This window comes from Anas platyrhynchos, chromosome 10 (assembly GCF_047663525.1).
Source record: "Anas platyrhynchos isolate ZD024472 breed Pekin duck chromosome 10, IASCAAS_PekinDuck_T2T, whole genome shotgun sequence".
NCBI classification, from domain to species: Eukaryota; Metazoa; Chordata; class Aves; order Anseriformes; family Anatidae; genus Anas; species Anas platyrhynchos.
In genome coordinates, this window is record NC_092596.1 from 24,695,978 (window position 1) to 24,718,804 (window position 22,827).

Here is a 22,827-nt window from a genome sequence, read left to right on the forward strand (position 1 = left end):
TAATTTTGTCAGGTAAAATATTGGGTTTGCTCTTTCACATCTTCACAGACAACAACATCTGCACAAATAATGGCTTTGTGACAGTTATACCTTTCTTGTAAAGAAAATAAAATAATAAACAAGGAGCAATTCTTGTCTGAGTCAGTGACCAAAAATTTTAAAAATGAACAAAGTCCTCAGTAGAAATAAAGAGTTGCTATTAGTTTTACCAGCTTAATAGTTATACAGTTAGCTAATGATTACTTGACTAGCGAACTTCTATCCTGCACAATTAGCAATGGAATATTTAGCAATAGCAATAATCCAAAGCTGAGTCTAAATTCAGGTTGCCAGTCAGACAACTTCATAGCAGTGACTGGGAGCATTTTCTCTTCCTTCAGGAGAAGACAAAGCTGACAGCCTTACAAGTGAAGCTTCACATTTCTTCCTTTCACTGTTAGAATCATCCTCTATGGATGGATGTATTTGCTCATTTCCCTTGATTACATGTAGCTTTCTGTTTCTACTTCTCTGTTTCTCTAAATAAAGGCATTTGGTCTTTATTACGGGAGAACCACAGTGCTTTGCGCAGTAATGGTGCTGTAAAAGTGAACCCAATTAATGGGCCCAGGTCTAACAGCTCCAGATGTGACTAACCCTGCTCGCCCCTGGCATTACTCACATCCTGTACCAGAAGGTGAGGACACCTCTTTGGTCTCTCCCTCTGCGGCTGGGGGCAAGTCACAGAGAAATGAATTGTCCTTTGTGCCCAGGGCTCGATGCAGAGCTGCCTGAAGTTAGTGAGGGCTCTTCCATTTAAGGACTTCAAATCAGGTTATGTAGGAAGGAAAAGAAAAGCATTGTTGCTTTTAGCTTTTGCTAAAGGAGTAAAATACAACCATGGGAAGAAATTCAGACCTCTGATTTTTTTTTCAAGTATTATATAGAAAAGAAATAAGGTCATTTCTGCAGCATAATGTGGTATGGCGCAGACCATTAGCACACAAAAAGGACAATTCCATCTTCAGAGAAGTTGCTTAGTGCCAGACGTGCTTTGCCTATGTTACTGAGAAAGACGAGTATTTCTGCTGTGCTACATGGCCATATTGTTCTTCATGAAGCTTTCATAAGAGCATGTCTTTTATTTCCAAGGAGAAAAATAAATAATTTTCCCAGAACCCTGTTTATAGAGATCTTGCTCTGGTTTCACAGAGTATTTCACACCATCAAGCCCGATTAAAACCCTGCCAGGTGCTATGAAACACTGAGCCACCACCCAGGCCCAGAGCTCCTGGCTGTCAGCTGCTCCTCTCTGCAAAACGAAGCTGCTCGCCTCCTCCTGCACAGCAGCAGGGGCCCGGCTCTCCCACCAGCTCTGGCCACAGGAGCAGGTGCTGGGGCGAGGTGCCTGAGCATGTTCATGCCCAGCCCCTCTTGTGCTGCATGGCTTGGGATGGGGTCCGGAGCAAGCAGTGCTGGCCCCTGTCTCCCGGGTGAGCTTGTAGTCTGTGTCGCATCGACCCTTCCTAACAGGGCTTTGCAGTGGGGCTGAACAGAAAGGGACTGGCCTTGGTGCTGCCTCAACCACCTCCGAGCAGCAACAACTGGAAAAAAACATCTTGGCTTTGCTGTTGGGTAGTACACTGCTTCGTAGGGCCAGGTCACCGTATTCAGTGAATTACTGTATTTACTGCTCACCTTAACAATGTTGCATTCAGTTGCTTTATGTTTTTGTTTGTTTGTTTTTAACAACAGTCATTTTGTTTAAAGAAACACTGCGGACAGTTACTCTATAGAAATTACATTTGCATTGGTTTGAATTCCAGTTTTTCCAGAGAACTTAGTCATCATATCAGGTTTATGCTTCTTAGTTGTAACATAAAATGAAAGACTCAGATGTCTGCCTCCACTGTGCCAGCTCCATTCAGAGCTCCACTTACACTTGTTTATTAACGTAAGTAAAATAAGCGCTCAGATGATAACGCCTGCATGAGAAAGTCTGTCAAACACATTTCTTGTGAGTGAATTAGAGAAGATATCTGAGTCCTGGGTGCTCGTTCTCTGAAGACATTTTTTAAATTCAATTTCCTTCCCTAAGCACACCCTTCTGCACAGTAATTCCCATAGACATGACAGTTACAAGGTATTGCCATTTGCAAGAGGCAAGCATTTACTTTAAGCACTAGAATTGGATATGCCAGTGTGTTTTGCAGTATCCCAAGTGATGTGTCATCTCTGCTCCTTGTATGGTGCACCGCTCACCTCTCCCCTTCCAAATCTTACAAGATTTGCCTTACAATTACTTCTCCCTCAGCTTCACAGATTCCTCATTAGATGCAAACACAGCATCAGACTACGTGTTAACAGGCTCTGTACCTATCATTAAAGTATCTTGATTTCCAGAATTATATTGTTTTGCACTCAGACTCACATGTTCCTTGTGGCCAATACCTAGGACAGGTTCCTAGTGGCCAACACCTCCTTGGTCACCATGTCCATGCTGTCACAATTCAGACTTCACCATCTCTGTGTGCTTGCGTACTGGTTTTATTTTTAGCCATGTTTTCATGGACAGCTCAAGAGAGCCATATTTCTGCATGGACCTTACACTCACTCGTGAGTTTGCAAGCCACCCTCTCTCACACATGGAGCCACCCCCCCAGTTTGCTTGCCTACAGTTAGCCAGTGTTCCCAGCACAAACTGGTCACAGGGCAGTTCGAACTGGTAAGTGACAGGACAGTTAAGTCACCACTCATGATTTGGAATATGAGGTAGGGGTGATAGCCTTTGATTTCACCGGTCCTTGGAGCATACCCAATGAGCTGTCATATTCCAGCCTGCAGAGCTGCCCTGGAGTCACCAGCTTAACTTGCTGGCACCACTGGGAATGACAGTCTCTGTGAGGCTCAGGCTGGTGTCTGCACTGATCACTGGCACACAGTCCAAAAAATGATTTCCACCATGAACATTTGACTTCCAATTTAGTATCACCTATGTAGATAATAGAAAGACATCACAAAAGAAAAGTAGTAGAAAGTGCAAAAATGCAAAATTATTCTGAAACCATTTATTTGGCTTGCAGGCGGTGTTTGGCTAGTGGGCATTGGGTTGGTTCTCAACAAAATGGTATGTGGTATGTGTTTTAAGAAAGGATTGGTTCCTCAGCTGGCTAGACACTGCAGTTTAAACAATGTTTTGTGGTGACTGGGAGTGACCTTTACAGAACAAAACAAACAATTGAAAGAAGAATGGAGTAACTTTTTTGCTGTCCTGTTTCTAAGTTGTGTTCTCGTTGTGATTTTTGAGATGTTACCTCCTCTACCAGGAAGCACATCTGTATATGGTACTGGCATAAACACTTCTGGATCACAATGAATCAGATGAGCAGAGCTGAGTAATTTGTATAACAGCAGAGTAAACAGCTAAGATGTTGTGTGTGGAAATTTGAGAATGGCTACAAATTTTATTACTCTTAAATAAAATACAAATAAATAAAAGTGTGGAATCAGTGCCGTGTTTCTATATGCATAAACAACCACCTACTTTAAAACAGTATGCATTAGTTCATACCTATAGGTTCTTTTCATTTGCTCCGGCTATGAAAGATTTGGTGTGCTACTGAAGAATTTTTGGTTTTGCTGACTGTTTAGATGAAAAGTTCACTCTACACACTTCATTCTGGAACCCACATATGAGCTGTTCACCCCCGGAAAACCTGACTGGACAAGGTCTCAGTCAACCCAACTGAACTTTGAAGTTAGCTTGTTTTGGGAGGAAGGCTGGGCTAGATGATCTCCAGCAGCCCTTTCCAATCCATTTTTTCCCTGTGACTTTGCAATTATAACAGAATGCTGCCTGGCCGTCAGATCAAGGGTTTAGTTTTCTGCCACAATTGGCTGAACGCCGGATATGTCTGTCTTTGCAGAGTTCCTCTGGGAGGTTGCCCGTGTTTTCTGGCAGGCACTGCCTCTCTTATAATGGCAGTTCTCAACCCAGGCATGCCTGAACGGAGGGGAGATGGACTGCAGAGCATGGCTCTGGGCTGCACTCCTTCGCCGGCACACGCACAGCAAAGACTTCAACTCAGATCTGAAGCTCTCATTCAGCCAACAGTAAATGAAGGGATTGTAGCAAGTGCTGCTCATGGCAAACCAGTGAAAAGCGAAGTACAGAGCATTGCTGCTGTGGATAGCCCTACAGGAGATCAACACCACATAGCAGTTCAGAGGGAACCAGCACACTGCAAACACAATCACCACCACCATCAGCATCTTCAGCGTCATCTTCTTTTTCCGCTGATGTGCATAGTATTGCTCCATCGTGATGTCCCCAATGGCATTCCTCAGCCAGAGCTTCTTAGCTACCATGGTGTATGTGATGGAGATCACAAGCAAGGGCAGGACATACAAGAGAACAAAAGTAGTCAAGTCCAAATACTTCCAGAAAAGGTCAGCAGGAGGAGGGAAGCTGGGTAGGCAGACCATTCGTATTGTTCTGTTCCTGAAGATCCAAGAGATAAAGAACCATTAATCCCGCTGCATCTTAAGTGTTCTTGTAGGTTTCAATAAAGGCACAGAGAGCAGAATTAATTCAGTAACACAGGCAAGGGCCTCTTTCAATTGAGAACTTCACATTAAGTCTGACCTTTGGCTCCAGTGAAGGTATTTTAAACACATCCCCAGAAAAGAAATAATCATTCATATTAAAAATTGTTCACATCTCTTCTGTGCCTGCTTCAAATGACAGCACTGAATCTCTGAGATGAAATGAACTAACAACAAGCCTGAAAGCAATGTCATTGATTTTCATTATCCTTTTGAGAGAAACTCACTGCCTGGTGAAATATAAGGAAGATTTCTCTGCTTCACCATACTTTCTATTTTAATAACACAGATGGAGAAATGCATGCATTAGAATCTGTGGGACTTTGACTGAGCTATGTCATATAAAAAAAGCACTGTGTAAAAGTCTTACCCGATGTAAAATCTTGTCAAGGTCTGATAAATGGCATGAGGCAATGAGAAGCAGCTGGCCAAAACCCATATGATAATGATGCAAATCCCTCCTTTCACCATGGACATGCGTGGCTTGAGAGGGTGCATGATAACCTGCAGAGAACAACCAATCCAGAGGATTTAAAAGGTCCTCAACTGATAAAAATGAGCTGCAAATTAAAATAAATAAATAAATAAAATAATAAAGGTGCACCTTTGCTTTATCCATGTTCAAGAGCAAGCATTTGACACTGAACTCTGAGTAAAAAGCAGAGTATGGGCTTTCCAAGGCATACTCAGCGTGGACCTAAAGGGTGGTAGAAGTTGAAAGCCAAGAATCTGTTCTGGTTTGCACTACAGAGAGCACAAAGTGTATTGATTACTGTAGAAGAGGTCTCAAATGCAGATGGCAGACCTGGTATTCACAACTTTTGACATTTGATGGACTTGCACAAGTCTGACATGGTGCCTAAGATCCTTACAGTTAAATGTAATCTTGGACCAACATGGCATTAACGTCAAAGCTGGTTTCTTCTCTATCCACAGTCTGTCCTGTGCAGTACTGGCTACAGTGTGGTGCACTGCATGTGTGCATGTGTGCTTGCTGCTGAGGAGGGCTACTTTGTCTGGTGATGTCTTGGTCACTCTTTCAGCCCCACATTGCAGTTTGAGATGCTGCAACAGCTCTGCATCCATCCAGTCTTAAAAGGTGGGCAGGAGAGTGTCATCTTAAGGGACTTCTGAAAGTGTAAGGGCTGGAAAATGTAAAGAGCTATGTGAGCATTAAATGCTGCTGCTGGCCTGGTGCCCTGAGCAGAAAAACACGTTCAGTGTCACCATCAACTGTGTCACCATCAACTTGAGTTCAGAGATCATGAAAGTTATATGTCCATTGAGCTACATGGCCCACAGATGATTACATTACACAATAAAACAATAATTACAAATAGAACTATCATGTCATCCACATCATTTCTTGGCTGATTAATTTTTTGGCATTTTTTTCTGCACCTTTTCTTGTCTCATTATAACTATTTATTTAATTGAGCTTCTATAACTCCCCTGGAACATCTGCCTGCTCTGATACCTCCCAGGACTAGCAATATTTTTAGAGTCAAGTGTTGCTTTCTCTTTGCTCAGTGACATCTCCATACTTCTATTTATTTCTCCTTGGGCCATGCCAGCTAATTCCAGTTCTGAGGAGCTTACTGCACTGGGTTTAACAGCAATTATTGTTTGCTCATAATCAAACCAGCGTTTCTTAATGCACAACCATGCTTTGCCATCAACCCAGAATCTGCTAATTAAAATGCCTCGTTATTGGAATACTTTGCAATGTTATTTGTAGAAGGGACAGACTACCAAACTTTTTGTGGTATAAAAGACAAAAGCGGATGGTCTGTGCTCTGGCAGTCACTGTGACTTTCTGACACTAGATGGAGCGCATCCCAGATAATCGGAGTGGAATCAGTTACTGTTTTCAACTTCATCTAGCTGTGTCACTTATCATCTGCTTTTCAGTAACAACCATTACTGCAGGCTCCAGCACTGCAAGGAAAATACACAGTAAGCCCAACGAGTGTACCTTGCAGAGCCTGCTCTCCCAGCGCACAGCATCTGTCAGCCTTAGCAAAAATGACAAATTTTATTATCCTTCAAGGAAAGCCCTGTTTGCACTCATTGGTTGGCCTATGTAGCTTTTATGGTTGGTATTTGCCAAGAAGCATCTTTTTGCTGGGGAGGGGGACAGTGCAGAGAATTTCTCATCTTAAGCTGAACATACTAACACAGTTCTCTCGACTGCCAATCCCAGGTATCCCAAAATAATGGGGCAAGCCTGAAAGTCGGAAGAGTCTTCATGTATAAATGCTGAGATAATGTTTGGGCTCGCTGATGTTTGAATATATTCCCGCCATGCTTTAGGGCACCGAGTCACTGAGGCAGGAAGGGACCTTTGGAGACCACCTTGCCTAACCCCTGCAGAAGGCAGGCCCACCTGGAGCATGCTGCACCAGACTGTTTCTGGATGGGTTTTGGATGAAGATTCTACAACCTGTCTGGGCAGTGTTTGATCACCATCACTGTACAAAAGCAGTTTTTACATCCACCAACATAAAAGCTAGAATCACTCCCCTTCAAGGATTCCTTAATTCCCAAGACAGCACAGGATTCCAGGCCCTGTGACTTGAAGAAGAGAAAAGCTCTATGTTTGGTTCACTGCTTTCTAGAAAATACAGGTGTGATGTGTATTGCATACCTGATGCCGATCCAGAGCAATGGCAGCAAGGGTCAATACAGACACGTGAACGGAACAGTACTGAACAAATCGGCTTACATGACACATCAGCTTTCCAAAAACCCAGGTACTGCTTACAAAACGCACCTGAAGAACAGAGGAAAAATAATTTAATTAATTAAAATTGTGCATTACCTGAAGAGTCACAAATAGGATTCCTGGGAATATCTTAAGGGAAAAATATTGTGATACAGTTTCCTTATCCTTTGTAGATGTATTATTATACTCAGATTTTGGGGAAAATGACGACTGTGCAAGAGGCTCTGAAAAAGAGGTGAGAGTTATTATACTGAGCAAACAAAGCCACTTGAGCACTGCGCTGCGTGTGTGTGTGTGTGCATGTGTACATGTAACGTGGCTATTCCAGAAAACACAAAGAAATCTTCTACTGATTTCTCGATGAGTATCTGCATGTAAAAACATTAGCATGTCTCCTTAAAGACAGCTGCATTTTTGTCATTGTTAAAATGTTCACATTTGTGAATGCCAAAAGTTGCATGGGTTCAAATCTCAGTGAGATAAATTCATGAAAGAAAAACTCTTTGAGGGCACTGAAATATAGAGCTAGCACCCTTGAGTCAGGAGCATCCTCATGTACCTGCCCTGTGGTCACACAGGTTACAGACTCAGCATACAGGGTACCCTCTCAGCAGCAGGATACGGAGCAGGACAGCAGCGTCTTGCTCTCATGCTGATCTCTGAGCTTGGCGCTCCTCACATCACATTGTGATACACCGACAGCAGTATCAGAGGTGTCAGCTAGCTTAGACAAACAGAGAGGAAAATTTTCCCTTCCAGATGAAAAAGCAACTAACACTTTACAGGCTGGGTTGCCTTCCTTGATGTGACGTCTGGTGTACAAGTTATCTCCACCAGGCATGACGTCCCACTGCCCTTGGGGAGACTGTAGTCAGAGAGAGTTTAAAGCCTGCCCTGAGACCGGAGTGGAAATGGCACGGTGGCATTTCTTAGAAAATCACAGAAAGCTGTTGCTTCTTGTGGATTTCCTACAGAGGCAATTATCCCAAATAACTTGTGGTTTTACTCCCTGCACACACAACTATTCCCTACTGTGCAATGTTTAATATAACTCATTTTGGAAGCAGATTAAGCTAATTTGAAACAAGGCACATTTACTACAGAACATACATCCACACAGAAAATTAGTCAAAACTAGCTAATGTTTTCAATTAATCTACCATTTTAATTCTAATTATATTCCCATGGAGACAATTCTTGTAGTAATGAGTCTGTCAGTGAAACTGTAGCATTTTCTCTTTCTTTGAAGTTGATGTAATGCTCTAATCTAAGAGGGATTACAATAATTTAATTATTTGTTCCTAATAATTAACCATTGTGCAAACACTCAAGACAGCACTATCCTTTCCCTAAAGATGAACAGATGCAAATCCGACCAGAGTAAGGCAGTGAAAGCCCACCAAAGGAATAGGATCAGTGTAGGGAAAGGTAAATTCAAACCGACAGTGCAGCAAATGCTTCTGGAAGGCAGAAGAGCACTATGGACAGTTATGGGCAAGGACAAAAGTAGGAACATTTCGGATGCTTTTGAACCAGAGGCTTTTGTAAAATTCAGCCATACACAGTCCTACTTCCATGCTGTTTATAGACTGTGACAGTCAGGCAAGAAGTGCAACAGTATATTCTTCCCACTTCGCTCTTTATTTTTCTTTCTATAGTTAGAATTATTTAATATCCAAAAGTAAACAAAGGACAACCAGCTCCTAGAAGCATAGTTACAGCACCCCAGCCACACCAAGCTGGCATGGCTCAGCAAGGACCTCACAGTTTCTCCTGCAATCATCTTCACAAGGAGTGACCCTGTTTGCATCATATCCATAGTAAATTGACAGCTAATTGTGCTTTCTAGTGTCAAACATGTCCCCGTTTCCTTCCCCATAAACAGACCAGCAGAACAGACCTGTCTTGACACTGTCCTGAAAGGGAGGAAGAAAGTAAGAGAGGAGGGACGCCCCCCAGCAGGTTTTGGGAGGTGGGAGCATGAGCACCCCGGTCCGTGTCTGTGTGAGGGATGTGTGCAGCCATCCCTGCCTCACAGCCTGCGACCAGCGGTGAGCCAGAGCTCAGCGTGGTGTGTGTGTGTGGGCACAGCTCCCTGCCTGCCCCACGTCCCCCAGCTGCCCCGCAGAGCCCTGCGCCCGGCCCCTGGGGAGCTTACCAGCGTGAAGGGCGTGTTGAGGATGGTGATCATCACATCGGCAACGGCCAGGTTGACGATGAAGAGGCTGGTGGCTGAGTGCATCCTTTTGTTCTTGATAACCACGTGGCACACCAGCGTGTTTCCAAAGAGGGAGATGCAGATGATCACTGAGTAGGCTACGATCAGCAGCACCTTCACCGTCCGGCTCTGGGACTCACCCTCATACCTGGTGCCACTGCCAAAGTCCCCCAGGTCCTCCAGGTCCAGATCACTGTGAAAGAAGGATTGGTTTGGGAAGCCATACAGTGTGGAGAAGAAGCTGGTGGTGTGATTCTCTGTTCTCCAGAAGGGCTTGGAGATATACTGCAAAGGGAACCACGTGTGTCTGCTCATGGCTTGGGAAGCAAAGCTCCAGTGCCGCCGGTGTCCCTGGCACCCTGGAGAGACTGGGGCAGGCTGCACGTTTCTCTGCCCTCCCTCCTTCCGGGGAGCTCAGGTGCTAAAGTCAGTGGTTGCAGGGGGGAACACACATCCTTGCATTTTAAAAATATGCCCCATAGTTGCAAACTACATCAAAGAGCTGATATGTGGGTCCTTCTTCCCGTGCTGATAACATGTCAGCTTAACCCCAAGGACTCTCCAGCTGCTGTTCTTCTTTTCCAGTCCCATATGTCCTGACACAGGAGCTAGTTCAGATGCAGAAATATCAGAGATCCCCAAACACTTTCTGTCTGCACCTAGGAAGAAATCCTGGTGAATATTTCCCTCTGGACACTGTTCTGCTCTTCTCCCACAACTTCTCCTTGGAAAACTGCTATATTGCTTTTCCACATAGTCCTTCACCAATCAGGTCTTTTTCCCAGCAGTTTTCAGAGCTTGTCATAGCTAAAAAAAGCAAGGGAAGCCTTTTCCATTTATTTCCATCCTCAAAGTATCTCTGAGCTATTCACTGGAAGCAGCTTTGCTCAGAGACTGAGTGGTCTCTGCTTTCCCTGTGATATATACAGCCTGCCAGATGACACACTGCATATGAAATAGCCAATAGTGTATCTCTTCCCAGCTTATCCTGAGAGGGATTGCAGCCCCACAGATAGACGATGGGAGAGCGTGACATTTGCAGATTCTAACAGAGCAGCAAAATACAGAGCGGATGTGCCCTTATCTTCCCTGTCTCCCCCTCCTCCCTTCTGTGTACCCAGCACAATAGCTTTGTGGGGTGAAGCGTTTTTACTAAATTGCAGCATCTTTCTCTGCCTTCTAGAGTTTCTGCCTCCAGAGAGCATCTGAAGATTTCTGTCTTCAGATTTCTTCCAGATTTGTGCCTGGCATTGTCCCCTTCTTGGTCCCCTATGGTGCAGAGCACAGGGTAAAAAGTGAAATGCAACGTGAAAATGAAGACAGAAGTTTCAGGGTGCTGCTGGTGTCCATGGAGACACCTACCACAGCTCAGCCTGCTGCTGTGCACTAAGGCAGGGCAGGGGGAGAGCAGGAGCAAAAGGGTCGGAAGTAGAAGAGGCAGAAATCCCTTCTTTTCTCCTTCCCTTCCTCTCCGGGCAAAGTCATTTGCAGAGTCTTTTGCTGTAAGTGCTTCTGCCATGTGTCCTGCCTCTGAGACTGAGCTTGGCATGCAGCTGGTTCAGGGCACAAACCTGCAGGCAGGCTGCTGCATCTTTTTCCTCTTAGTTTCTGCTGCGTAAGGTCACTAACCCACACAGCCAGGATTTGATTTGGAGAATGATAAATGAAGAATACTTCCTTTAGAAACACAAAGGTGTAAAGATGCACATGCATGAGGTCAGAAGCAGAGCTCCTGTTAACAAAGATGAAACAGCAACCGCTTCCTTGCACGCGTCCTTGTGAGATGCAATCTGTTGGAAATTGCTGCTTGTGGCTTGGCAGCGAGCACACAGCTGCCAGCACCGGCTCTCATTGCTCTGCTGCCCACAGCAGCTCCCCCCAAGCTGGGGACAGGTCAGCAGCCGCCAGGGCGATGCCAGTCCTCATGCCTGCATCTCTTACATTCCACTGGACAATTTTCAGGTGTTCAGACTCAAACAAATAGCTGGCATGGGCTGCTGGCAGTGAAACTTCATCCCCCTTTCCTCTTGGAAACCTGTTGCTAGCATTACTCTAATCTCGTTACCATGAAATTAGAATGACCTGACGGGAAGGTCGTTTTCCCTATACCTGGTGATTCATCTCTAATTCTGGTAGTTTGTCCAGGACACCAAATGTCACTGTTACACATGCTGTAAATTTCTTGAAGGCTGAGACAACTTTTCTTTAAATATATATATATGTATATGTGTGTGTGTGCACCCACAGGGGTCTCCACTGCGACACAGCGTAGGCTGGGGACCTGCACTGGGGATAGAGCTGGGGCTTCACCCTCAAGTGCCTTCAGCATGTGACTGTGATGTGCTCATTTCCCGTCATTCCCTTTTATTTTCTTGTAATGTACTAGAAGAACAACTTAGCATAAGGTCATTTAGGTACACATTTGAAAACAGACCATTTTAAATGACCCAGTGTGCCAGAGGCAAGCCTTTCTAATACTAAAGTATTCTTTGCAGAACTGATTTATTCTATCAAAGATTCGAACACTTAAGCAATCACACGCTGTTTTGCTGCAGTTATTATCCACTTACAAATGTCCTGAGCTGCATCTTTGTGGACCTACGTCTACATTATGCATCATTAACTTAACATTTGTGCTCCTCTGAGTTAAGCGGAGAAGGCAAAGGAGAAATGCACCTTTTCAAACATATTCTCTCTGTACCTCTGCTACTTTTGAATTGCTCAACGTCCACTTTTATTTCTATAGAAAACTTTTGACTTTCTCATTTTGGCACTACTTGAGTCAAAATATTTTAAAACTTTTTATTTTCATGAGGTTACATAGCATTTTCATTTTTAGTTATTTCTGGTGTCTAAAAGAAATATCAAATAATTGGAATTTCAGTTGAGGTGAAGATCTTTTTTCTGATTAGATCTAATACAGGATAAGTGATGATGATGGTCAAAGAAATCAGAGCAATGCTATAAAAATTCACATCCTTGTTTGGTCACTAGTCTGGCAAATCTAAAAAAGCAAAGAATCAAAACATCAAACCAATTACTAAAAAAAAAAAATTAAAAAAAAAAATAAAGTTCATTTTGTTATTTGACAGATAAAATAAGGAAAGGTGTGAACATCCCAGTTAAATTTTTCCAATGTTCTGCACCAGGTGCTAGTCATAAGACTCATGCTGTTAGCATAAGTAATCTGTTTCAATTCCTCTTGGTAACTTTGGAAATCAACCTGGGAATGGAAAAGTGTGTTTTTTAAAAAAAAGTGTTTCACATTTGACCAGCACAGCTGAACTGTCTGTTAGGAGAGTAGCTGTGTTTGGATCTGTAAATTTTTCAGGATTTCATCCCACTTGGGAATATTAAATCATCAGATAAGGAAAATTTCCACAAGTCATTGGTACTGCTTATTTTTAAATGGTCTTTTGCTTGCTTTTCACCTTTCTCACTCAGTCCAGTCTCTTCTGACAGCACAATATTTTGGGCAAAATCACCTTTGCTCATAGAGGATGAGATCAGCTGTCATGAGTGAGCCCCTGCACCTCTTGGTTTCATATCTTCTTCCAGCCAGGAAAGGTCATGTGAGCTGTTAGAGAAAAAGTTGCTGCTCTGAAGCTGCTCAAACTTTTGAGACATTTCTCCCTCTTCTTCATGATGTGCAATGGAAAGCAACAGAGAAACCTGGGGAGAAACCGCAGGGAGAGCAGGCAGGGTCCTCAGGGCACTGTGATGCAGCAAGAAAGGAGTCCAAGACCTGGGCCTGGGGTGTGAGACAAAACGATGGCAAAAGCTAAAACAAGAACTTCTTTGGTTTGAAAACCAAATGTCTCTGCTTTGCTATTCAGAGCTGAAAGCAGCTGGGGTAGATGTGATGTTTCATTCCTTGAACCTGGACAAGAGAAAAAATTATTCAACAGTTAAAATTTTCAAATCTAAATGAGAAAAAAAAAATGTTCAATATGTCTGTTGCATCAGAGAGCTTTCTGAAAGATTGCTGTTCTCTAGAGAAGCTAACAGTTTGTATTTTTCTATTTGAGATATACAGGTTGAGTAAGGAACAGAAACAATGAGAGCTATGTATCAGTCCCTTGATTTTTTTCCTTCAGTCATAAAGCGTGTCATGAGTAAAAGTTTGCATAACCTTGAAAACCATGATATGGTGATGTGGGATTTTTTTTTTTTTTAATTTTTATATTTGCTTTACTGTGCTGTGGACACTGTATTCCTCTTCATTTGCAATGACTAGTACTGCTTTTGTGAGTCAGAAATGTCAGATGAACAGGCAGAAATTTTTCAGGACATTACATGGACTTGATAATAAACCCACCGTGTTTGGTCATAACAGAGTGACTACCCCAGGAGTGAATTAAAGAACGCAGCTCTGGAATTCAGGCAGACCCTGACAACTCAACATCTTAAATGTATTTAGTTCAGGAGTTGCCCATTGGGCAGAACAGCTTCATGTGAAGCCCTCAGTGGTCTGCAAGCCTTGGCAGCGCAGAGTCTCTGCGAAGCAGCTGCTGGTACTGGTGCTGCCATGCCCTGCTGCTGGCAGCCCCGCTGCAGCAGCTCCTGCACAAGGTGCTCAGCGCCCTCCAGCAGCATCATGCTGTGCTGGGCAGCAGGGCTCTCCAAGTGTCCTGGGTGGCTCTGACCTGTGCCTTGCCACTGGGCACGCAGCCAGGCATGCCTGGTGGCGAGGGAAAGACTTGCTCAGCCCACGGCACTTGGCAACACCAGCCTTGGTCTGCGTATCCCTTCATCCCCCCTGACATTATTCATCACAGTCTTGCATTCTCCTCTTGGTAAGATCCATTGCAGATATAATCTGGCTTTTACATAATTTTTTAATTTACTGAGAGCAGACTTGTAGGCAAAATCATAAAATTTGCCACTCTGAAATAACAACAGCTGCTAACATTTAAATTAGAAACAGTCCCTGACAACTAATTCCTTCTATATCTGCTCGACAGCAATAAAGTCGATGGAGGTGTTTGGTGCTGATAGGGTTTATTTAGGGAGTCTAGTAACTCTGCAGTCTGATCTCTGCACTGTGAACACTTGAACCATTCAGTGCAGCCCCAAAAGAAGCCCCCTTCTGTTACGTGCAGCATCTTGTATCCCCTGTCAAAGTGATTCAGTTCAGACCCAGACAAACCCCCGCAGGTGTGATCAGAAACGATCACACATCCCGCCCGAAGTCTACTGATTCATCTCAGCATCCAATTAACACCACCTCTGATGATGTGGACACTACGATAAAGTTCTTCAATCGTTTAGCATCAGCCAAGAAGGCTGCTGGCAATACCTTTGGCTTTCGGGATTATACTCAGACTCTCTGGAGATGGGGGCCCGGAGAAGATGATCTCTCCTCCAGGCTCCTGACCCACGTGTCCCTGTCCTCTCCAGGCAGAGAAACATCACTGCAGAGAGGGGTAGCCTAATGAGATGTCAGAAATCCTGGTGGAGAGGGATTCTGCAGAAAGGAGAGGGCAATAACCACAGAGACAATGAACATTTAGCTTCAGGGGCTGCTGTTGCCTGTGGTAACATGTCATTACCTAGTGCCCATACCACATCCAGCATTGTCACCAACCCGCTAAGTATCACAGTGTGAGTGAATTGGCTCTCATGCGCTCTGCTTTCCATGCACTCCACAGACAACGCCTTACATAATTTCTGCTTTGTTTCAGATTCTTTCACCCCCAAATTTTGATGAAATCAAGCTACATTTCTGTTCTCCCTCTTTTCTTGCTCATGCATTCAGGGTAACTCTGCTGACTTCAGTGAGACCCTGGCACAACCCAAGAACTTTACATGCAGGGACAGTCTGTGAGTATTGGCCTATGACTCAAAGCCTGGATGCTTGCAAAATTGAGGAGAATTATTTAAGACAATTGAGTCCTTTGGGCTTTCACTTCTGAGGGAGATAGCAGGAAATAAAGCTCTGTATTCTCTCTCTGGAAGACCCTCCAAGGCAGGGAGTTACTGCAGAGCATTGCCAGCCAGGAGCTCATGCCAAGTCACTGCATGTCCACTGCAAATCTTTCTTCCCAACTAATAGGTTCGAAGAGGAGATGGATGAATTTCTTTCCACTGGGTTTAAATGTACGTGGAATTCCTCGATCCTTTATTGCCAGACTTGTCTGTGATTTTAGTAGGGGAAGAGCCCATTATTAAGAGAACACGTTATAAGAACCGAGCTCTGAAGGAGAAGCAAAACCTTATTCCAACCAATTATCTTGAATTGAAATGGAGTTCTGCTTCTGAGAACAATGAACAAAGCTGAGCTGGGCACTAGTCCTCTCACACCCGGCTTCTCAGGCTGAGCAGTTAGAGGAAATGAAACGCTGCCTTCATATGCATTTCCATCTCTTCTCCCACCACCTTTTGCCTCCACATTGATGGAAGTACAATGCGTGATGCTCCCAACACTGGAAATTGTGCCCAAAGGCCAATTTCAGCTTAAAAATTCTGCATGCTACTTAGATCACCCTTTGATCCAAAGCTGAGACCTGGTGCAAGCTGCCCAGCTCTGCTGGCCCAGGCGGGTGCACTTTGCTTTGCACTCGGGGACGGGCAGCTCCTGCTCAGTCCAGGCTGTGGTGGTGCTGCACAGCAGCACCCGCAGCCTTCCTGCAGGGGGGATGCCTGCCAGGCAGGGCTTCGGGCAACAAGCCCATAAGCTCTTACACCTGCGGAGAAGACAGCAAATTGTACCTGCTTACTCCTTTGAAAAAGCGGCATCAGCAAACAAAAAGAGAAGTGAATCGCATAATGAGAAAGTGCTCAGCTGCAAAGGGAGTGGGCGGAGTACAGCTTGTTTATTTAACCATTCCAAAGCAAATGTCGCTAATTAATTTCAGGTCCTCCTTGTAGAGCTATTCTTTCTTTCAGTGGAATGAATTACTGGGAGGTGAACAGACACCACACACTTTCAATGTCTTTTGAATTCCTCTCTGTGAGGAAAAACCTGAAAGAAAGGTGCTGAGTGCAGACTGACTATCTGCCAAGGTACTTCATAAAATCTTCCTGAAGTAGCATTTGAGTTTTTATTCTCACAGCTTTCCTGGGAAGTAGTGAAATCTTTATCCCATATTGTGGGAAGAATAAAAAGGGATGATCAGATGACCTATGTGGGATTAGCCAGGATGCTTACACTTGAGGAAGGAGCCAAAAATACTTTTTTTCTGATATGCTGGATCAGCTTTGCCCTAGAGAAGACTGACATACTGTACAGACTGATATCGTGTAAAAATACCCGTGGTGAACTGATGCTTGGTGTTGTACTACATGCCCTTGCAATCCAAATGCTGCATTACCTCCATAGCATGGACTGGATTTTACAAAGGTAACTAAAAGGAATCCAGCGCATACTATGAAACATCTAAAATATTCAGCTCTAATGCCTGGAACTAATGCAAATCTTCATAACATTTTGTGCTAAAGCTCTTTGAGTACGTTTGTTACGTTAACACCACTTTAATTCGACCCTTTCAGGAAGTGAAACACCAGGTATGTTCAGTAAATTAGTTCCAAGTCTGGCCCAGGTACTAGAGACAGCAATTTGGAATACATACCAATGCAAACAAACAGAGAATTGATGGAGCCTTCTATATTGACAGTCTCTCAAAGCAGACTATGGTTACTGAGTTTATGTGCTGCTAAACCACAAGGGTCTTTTTACAGAGCTAAGAGCTGAAAGAATCAATGACTTAGGAGGAGACAGTCCTGTTCAGGGAGTACATCTTTCAGGGAGGAAAGTCACGGAAGAGGAACAGTGAGATAGAAAACTGCCTTGTCTTGGATATATGGACATTAGCTCTGGGAGAAGCTCACCCTGATGCGTCGATTCTTTCCTTCGCCCACCGAGCAATCATCTACTTCACAGCATCCTCTTACATCTCTTCTAATCCAGACACTTCCCACTGGGATACTTTTGTCCTTATAACATTCCCAGTCTCTTTGAACGTCTCTTACTCTGTTTGTTGTTGTTTTAAACATTTCTTGAAATACCTGTGTTTCCAGGGGTAGTTTTTTGAAACATCAATGACTGGTCCTGTTGGGATTAGCTTGCATTCACATTACCAAAAAATAAAATAAAAAGAAACATTGCATGCAATCTCTTCTCTCTTTTCAGCTGCATTTCATTCAACAATAGCCACAAGAAACGCAAAACTGACCAATACTTCCCTTAACATTATTGCCACATCCCCATTTGTACTCACTAACATTCCTGCACTTCAAGATCAAAATATACACCTACTACTTCCTTTAAACATTAGTTGCTCCATTCACATTCCTGAATGATATGCAAGCTTCTACCTCTCTTTCAAAAGCCAGGAATTTAGGGATAGAGGCACCACACACTTTATAAGGCAAAACTCACTCTTGCAGAATGTCATATGGCAGTACAGGCACTGTTAGCAGGCTGAGTCCCTTCCCAAAGCAGCTGCCTGTGACTCTGTGATCCAGCTGCCCTCCTTGATAAGCTGCAAGCCTGGTGACAGCATTGTTCATTGTGGTGCTTTGCAACTGAGCACCAAAAAGAGTCTGCTACTGGGGCAAATCCAGCAGGATGCCTGCACACACACCCTTTGCACTTGCCTCCACAGGAGGGTGTGTGTGGGACTGGCTCCTCACTGCGGTCCCTTGGAGGACCAGCGGCTTGAGGAGCTGTTGGCCACCTCCCAGCTACATTTTCCCACCTTCCAGCTTGGGCCTAGACCTCTCTCTATGGAGCTGCAAACTAGTTGCAGGAATCAGAATGAGACCAATGCTTTTGGACCTGATTAAAGGCTTTGTTGTTTTTTTTTTTTGGATCTCCTGCTGATCCATTTCAGAGTGCAGCCCAATCGTAGCTGCAGCAGCACAAAAAGATGTTACTACGATACAAAAATGAGCTGAAACCTCCTAAAATTGTTGTTACATAAAAATCACACAGCTGATACATTCTCTGTGTAATATCCTTGCTTCCCTGTTGTTTTCTTTCTGGGAACTTGCCTCTTTTTTCATTTTTTGGATGGGAGAAAGCCAGGTGGGTTGTATTAGTAGCTAGCCTAGAGAAACTGGGAGAGATTCAGGAAAGGCTGCGCAGAGCCTGAAATGCATTGTGCTTGGGTTTGGCTCTCCATGGCATCAGCAGGGGTTCCAGGGCCGCTGTCCCAGCTGCAGGCTGGGGTAGGCACCCCCCAGGGACAGGGGCAGCAGCAGACGTGCCACCAGGAACACCAGGGTCAGCTCAAAAATGAAATAGTGGATTTTCAAGGGTAGTGACTGAGATAAGACCTGTCAAAAAAGTAGAAATATTTTCAGAGTGTGCTCACCCCCTGGTCCCCAGCCAGCTCAGGCAGGTGGGACAGACCCAACCCTGAACTGCCCTAACCCTGGGGAGACAGCAGGCTCACAGCTCATTAGCAGTGTCAATTAACTGGGCCATGATGATTTCATTACTGTTTTCAATAACCTTGATTAAATGTTGTGTGATGGCTTATTAAGCAAGTTGAGCTAAATCAGCCACTTTTTGTTTGTCACCAATTATTTTAAGGTTGATCCAGTGGCTCTGAACACAGAGGTCCATCCTTCCTGCTATAGGCAGGGGATGCTTTAGTGCCATCCCAGCTAGGGGAGGAAAAGAGCTGGTTAAGAAGTGTCCCATTCTGTACAAGACATTTCAGAGGCAGGCCTGAATTCACAGAATTTTTTTTTTTTGTCTTCCCAGGCAAGTACAAAAATGCATCCTGTGCAACACCGATCAGATAGAGCAATGTTCAGATCTGAAAGAGCAACCCGTGTCAGTTACTGCACTCAATGGACCTCCAACCTGAAGGGACAGTCATGCTCTGGCCAGTGCTTCTGATGGTTTTGCTCTTGCAAGCATACCTTTCTTAGAGACATGTGGCCCAAAGACAAAACTGAACAGCAGGCATTCAACCACAAGAGGTTACTGCAGGGGAGGGCAAGGCTGGAGTCTTTCCACTCCAGAAGCGCGTGTCCCTGATGATCAAAATAGAGAAACAGCGCTGATATTTTCAGAGTACCACCAGTAATTTGATGTGGTGACTTAGTGCAGGCATGATTACAGGGTGAATACAGGGTGTGTATCTAAAAAAAATTACTTCATGAAAGTACCTGCAAGAAAAGAATGTGACTGGCTGGGCCTGATCCTTTCTGCAAGCCCACCTCGCACTTGGGAAGTTGTCCCTCTTCTAAAAACTGCATGGATGGGTTTTCCCCCCAGCGTTTGAGAGAAGTAGCTTGTAAGTGAAGGAACAAGAGGTGAGAATCTGTGCTTATCTATTTCTCTCAAAAGGATTTACAAGAACGTGAGTGCCAAATAGTCCCAGAAACTCCTCCATACCTGGTCCAACTGAAGTAAGGGACCAGAACTTTTTCACATTGTATTACCTGTGAATCAGTAGGAAGACAGTAGGAAGAGCTGTTAGCAAGCTCTGAACTGCCCATTGTCCTGGAAACAACTAATATGATAACAGCAAAAATGTTCAGAAAATTAGATAAAGTCATTCCCTTTCTTTATTGGGCCATTTTGAAAGACTAAGGGTTGAGTCACTGAAAGCAAGACCTCATTTGTACAGAGATGCACATATTAGGGAAAGAAAAATGAGTCAAACTGTCCTAAAGATTTAGCTGGATGATGCTGTCTGACAAGACCTCCTGTGCCTCCAAAAAACATTTTTTTTTTTTTTTTTAAGATAGCGTCATTCATTTCTTTAATACTGGTGAATTTCAAATGGAAATGATGCCAGTGAGGCCGCAATCATCACGATAAGTAATTTCCTACAAAGACTACAATTGTGTCTAGAAATTTAGGAGGCTATCAGCTTGGAAGAGATGCTTTAAAAGAAGGAACTGTAGAATAAGAGAAAAAAATGAAGTTTGATATTACATTACATCTTTCCTAACACTCAGAGTTTGAAGAGAGATACAAAATCTCTGGAAAAGCTCCTACAAAGAAGGTTTCCAACAAAGATTACATATTCCTATATTTTCTTTCTTCTGCACTGTATTGCCATTAGTTATTTAAACTAAGGAACTTCTCTTCAGGTTGAACAGACTCAGGATTAAACAAATACAGAATGCTTCTTCAATATTTTATATTTCCTTTCTTCATCAATAGATCATTCAGCCATTGCAGCACTCCTGAAACCTACAGGGAGAAAAAAATCAGCTTGGGGGAGTCAAAGATAGCCTAAGTTGGAGATTTCTCTCCCCATCTACTTTATGGCTTTTTAGTTTGACTCATTACAACTTTACCATGTAGCCTTATGGTGACTTTGGAGTTAGTGCACAATAAGGAATGAAGAAGAGCCACAGACTACTCACTTTCCAGAGAGCTGACCTTGCTGCATTCATTGTCACCCAGCCTCCAGCTCCCTTCAAGACCACAAGAGAGAATTTACTTTCAAACAAAAAAGGAACCATGTGATTTATCTTGGGAAAGAGGGAAGAGAAGGGGGGACAGAAACAAAACAACAAACAAACAATCAAACAAAAAATACCTTTCCTGTAGCCTGAACATTTGAAGAACAGCTTATTAAAAAGCAAGGCTTCTTTTTTAAAATAGTAAGTTAATTATTCATCTCCATATAATGAGCACCTGGGACTTTGTTTAATGTCTCAGACCAAGAACAGCTGTGATTATATTGACAACAGCAAAAGTGGCTGTCCTAGAGAAAAAAAAAAAAAAAAGTGCTGCTTTAATACTTCTCTGTCACTGGCACCAAGGAGAATGTTAATAGAAGAGGGATCTGCTGGAGGAAGATGATTTATGTACTTGCTGTTCTGTATTGCTTTCCTTTAGCTCAGCTGAGCAAAAGGCATTGTTGGAAGCACAGCTCTACTTTAAACGGCATTCCAGCACCTCAAAAGGTGCGAGCAAAGACTAAGCCAAAATAAAGATGCACCTAATTTCTCAAAAGCAGCTTAGGGGTGAAAAAGGTTATGTCTATCTTTAGTTTTAATCCTGATCCTTTTGAAATGAATAGCAGTCTGTGTTTTCTTAAAGTTTCCCAGAATTTAGGCACATGAAAGATCAAAAATAAAAATCTGATTGGGAACAGGATGTCTTATTTCATACTCTCAGAACAACAGCGCCTCTAGCACTAGCCAAAAGAGGTTTTATGTGGCTCACCACCAGTGTATCTCTGATTTGCACATAAATCTTACCTCCAGGAGATATTAGGATCTTTTAGTTATAGACAATGAAGCAAAGAAGCCCTGGATCACATCCAAACTTCTCCCAAGCTGGGCAGAGGGTTCTGCATCTGGCACTTTTTAAAACCCCTTCAGCCAGATTAACAGGATAATGTTCAAACAACCTTGAGAGTCTTGAATGAAAGTGGCTATCAGTAAAAAGTTATTATTATCAGCAGCACCATCTCAAGTTGCTGAATCTCAGATGCTAGTACAGAATGTCTCAATAATTAAATATTGTCTCTTTCTGAGTCACTTTGGAACATTTGCTGTGACTCAACCTGAAACAAAACAAGAAGCTTCAGAGGTCTGCAGACAAAGGATGCCTTTTTCTTCCCATGATTTGTAGTTCTGCCTTGACATGTATTGGGTAGCACACTTCTAGAGCAAATGCTGAGCAAGTAGAGTTGTTATAAGGTAAAGCAGTAATAATCATGTCCTAAGCAGCTGGCCACATTTTCAGGAAGATTGAGAAGTCTCCTATATGTGAGGAAAAAATAAATCAAAGACAGTGCTTCTGCATAAACATTTGGTTTAGGATATTTATTTGTTTTAGTTCCATTTCTGTTATAGTAAGAAAGCAGGCCAAGTGGAGACAAAAACAGCCCTGAATTTCCAGCCTCCAGCTTGGTCAATCTGTTACTAATTAACATCTCAGACAACAATGATTTTTTCCTCTGTTTTCTATGCAAACAGTTTCTCATAGTTAAAACACAGGGCTCAGAAGGTGTGCTGATGTCTATTCTGAATGCTTTGAAAGCAAAGAAAAGCATGTTGCGGAGTGTTGGTGAGGAATATCTGTGCAAACTGAGATGTTTGATAGCATATTGGAAATGGCTGGACACGGGTTATCCAAGGCTGGAACAACAGTTGGACCAGAAGCCCCAGACTGAGGTAATCTGCCACAAATGTCTGACAAACAAGAGAGAAGGTTAATGCTTCCAGGCCAGCAGATGTTGGCTTGGAGCCTGGGTGCAGAAAGTCAGGAGTGAGATGCAGTTGAAGAGCTTTTGTGGACGACGCTCAGCCAGAATAATCGGGGCTCTTCCTGGTCCACATGGAGTCTACTTGGCAGAGTTGCAACATGGACCAGAGT

General features: G+C 43.5%; 1 protein-coding gene across 4 annotated transcripts; it reads right to left on the reverse strand.

Annotated features, from left to right (window-relative positions):
- Window positions 1–1,878: 1,878 nt before the first annotated feature.
- LOC119717927 (G-protein coupled receptor 83-like) lies at window positions 1,879–21,005 on the reverse strand. 4 transcript variants are annotated; one of them, XM_038184590.2, is made up of 6 exons: window positions 20,862–21,005; window positions 14,827–14,994; window positions 9,468–13,407; window positions 7,232–7,357; window positions 4,955–5,088; window positions 1,879–4,480 (listed from the first exon to the last, which is right to left on the reverse strand). In XM_038184590.2, the coding sequence occupies exons 3-6, from the start codon at window positions 9,840–9,842 to the stop codon at window positions 3,856–3,858; spliced, it is 1,260 nt and encodes a 419-aa protein (XP_038040518.2). In that variant the 5' UTR covers window positions 9,843–13,407; window positions 14,827–14,994; window positions 20,862–21,005; the 3' UTR covers window positions 1,879–3,855. The 4 variants fall into 4 exon arrangements, with proteins under 4 accessions (XP_038040518.2, XP_038040519.2, XP_038040524.2 ...); XM_038184591.2 differs by lacking the exon at window positions 20,862–21,005 and adding an exon at window positions 17,908–18,370; XM_038184596.2 differs by lacking the exon at window positions 14,827–14,994.
- Window positions 21,006–22,827: the final 1,822 nt, after the last annotated feature.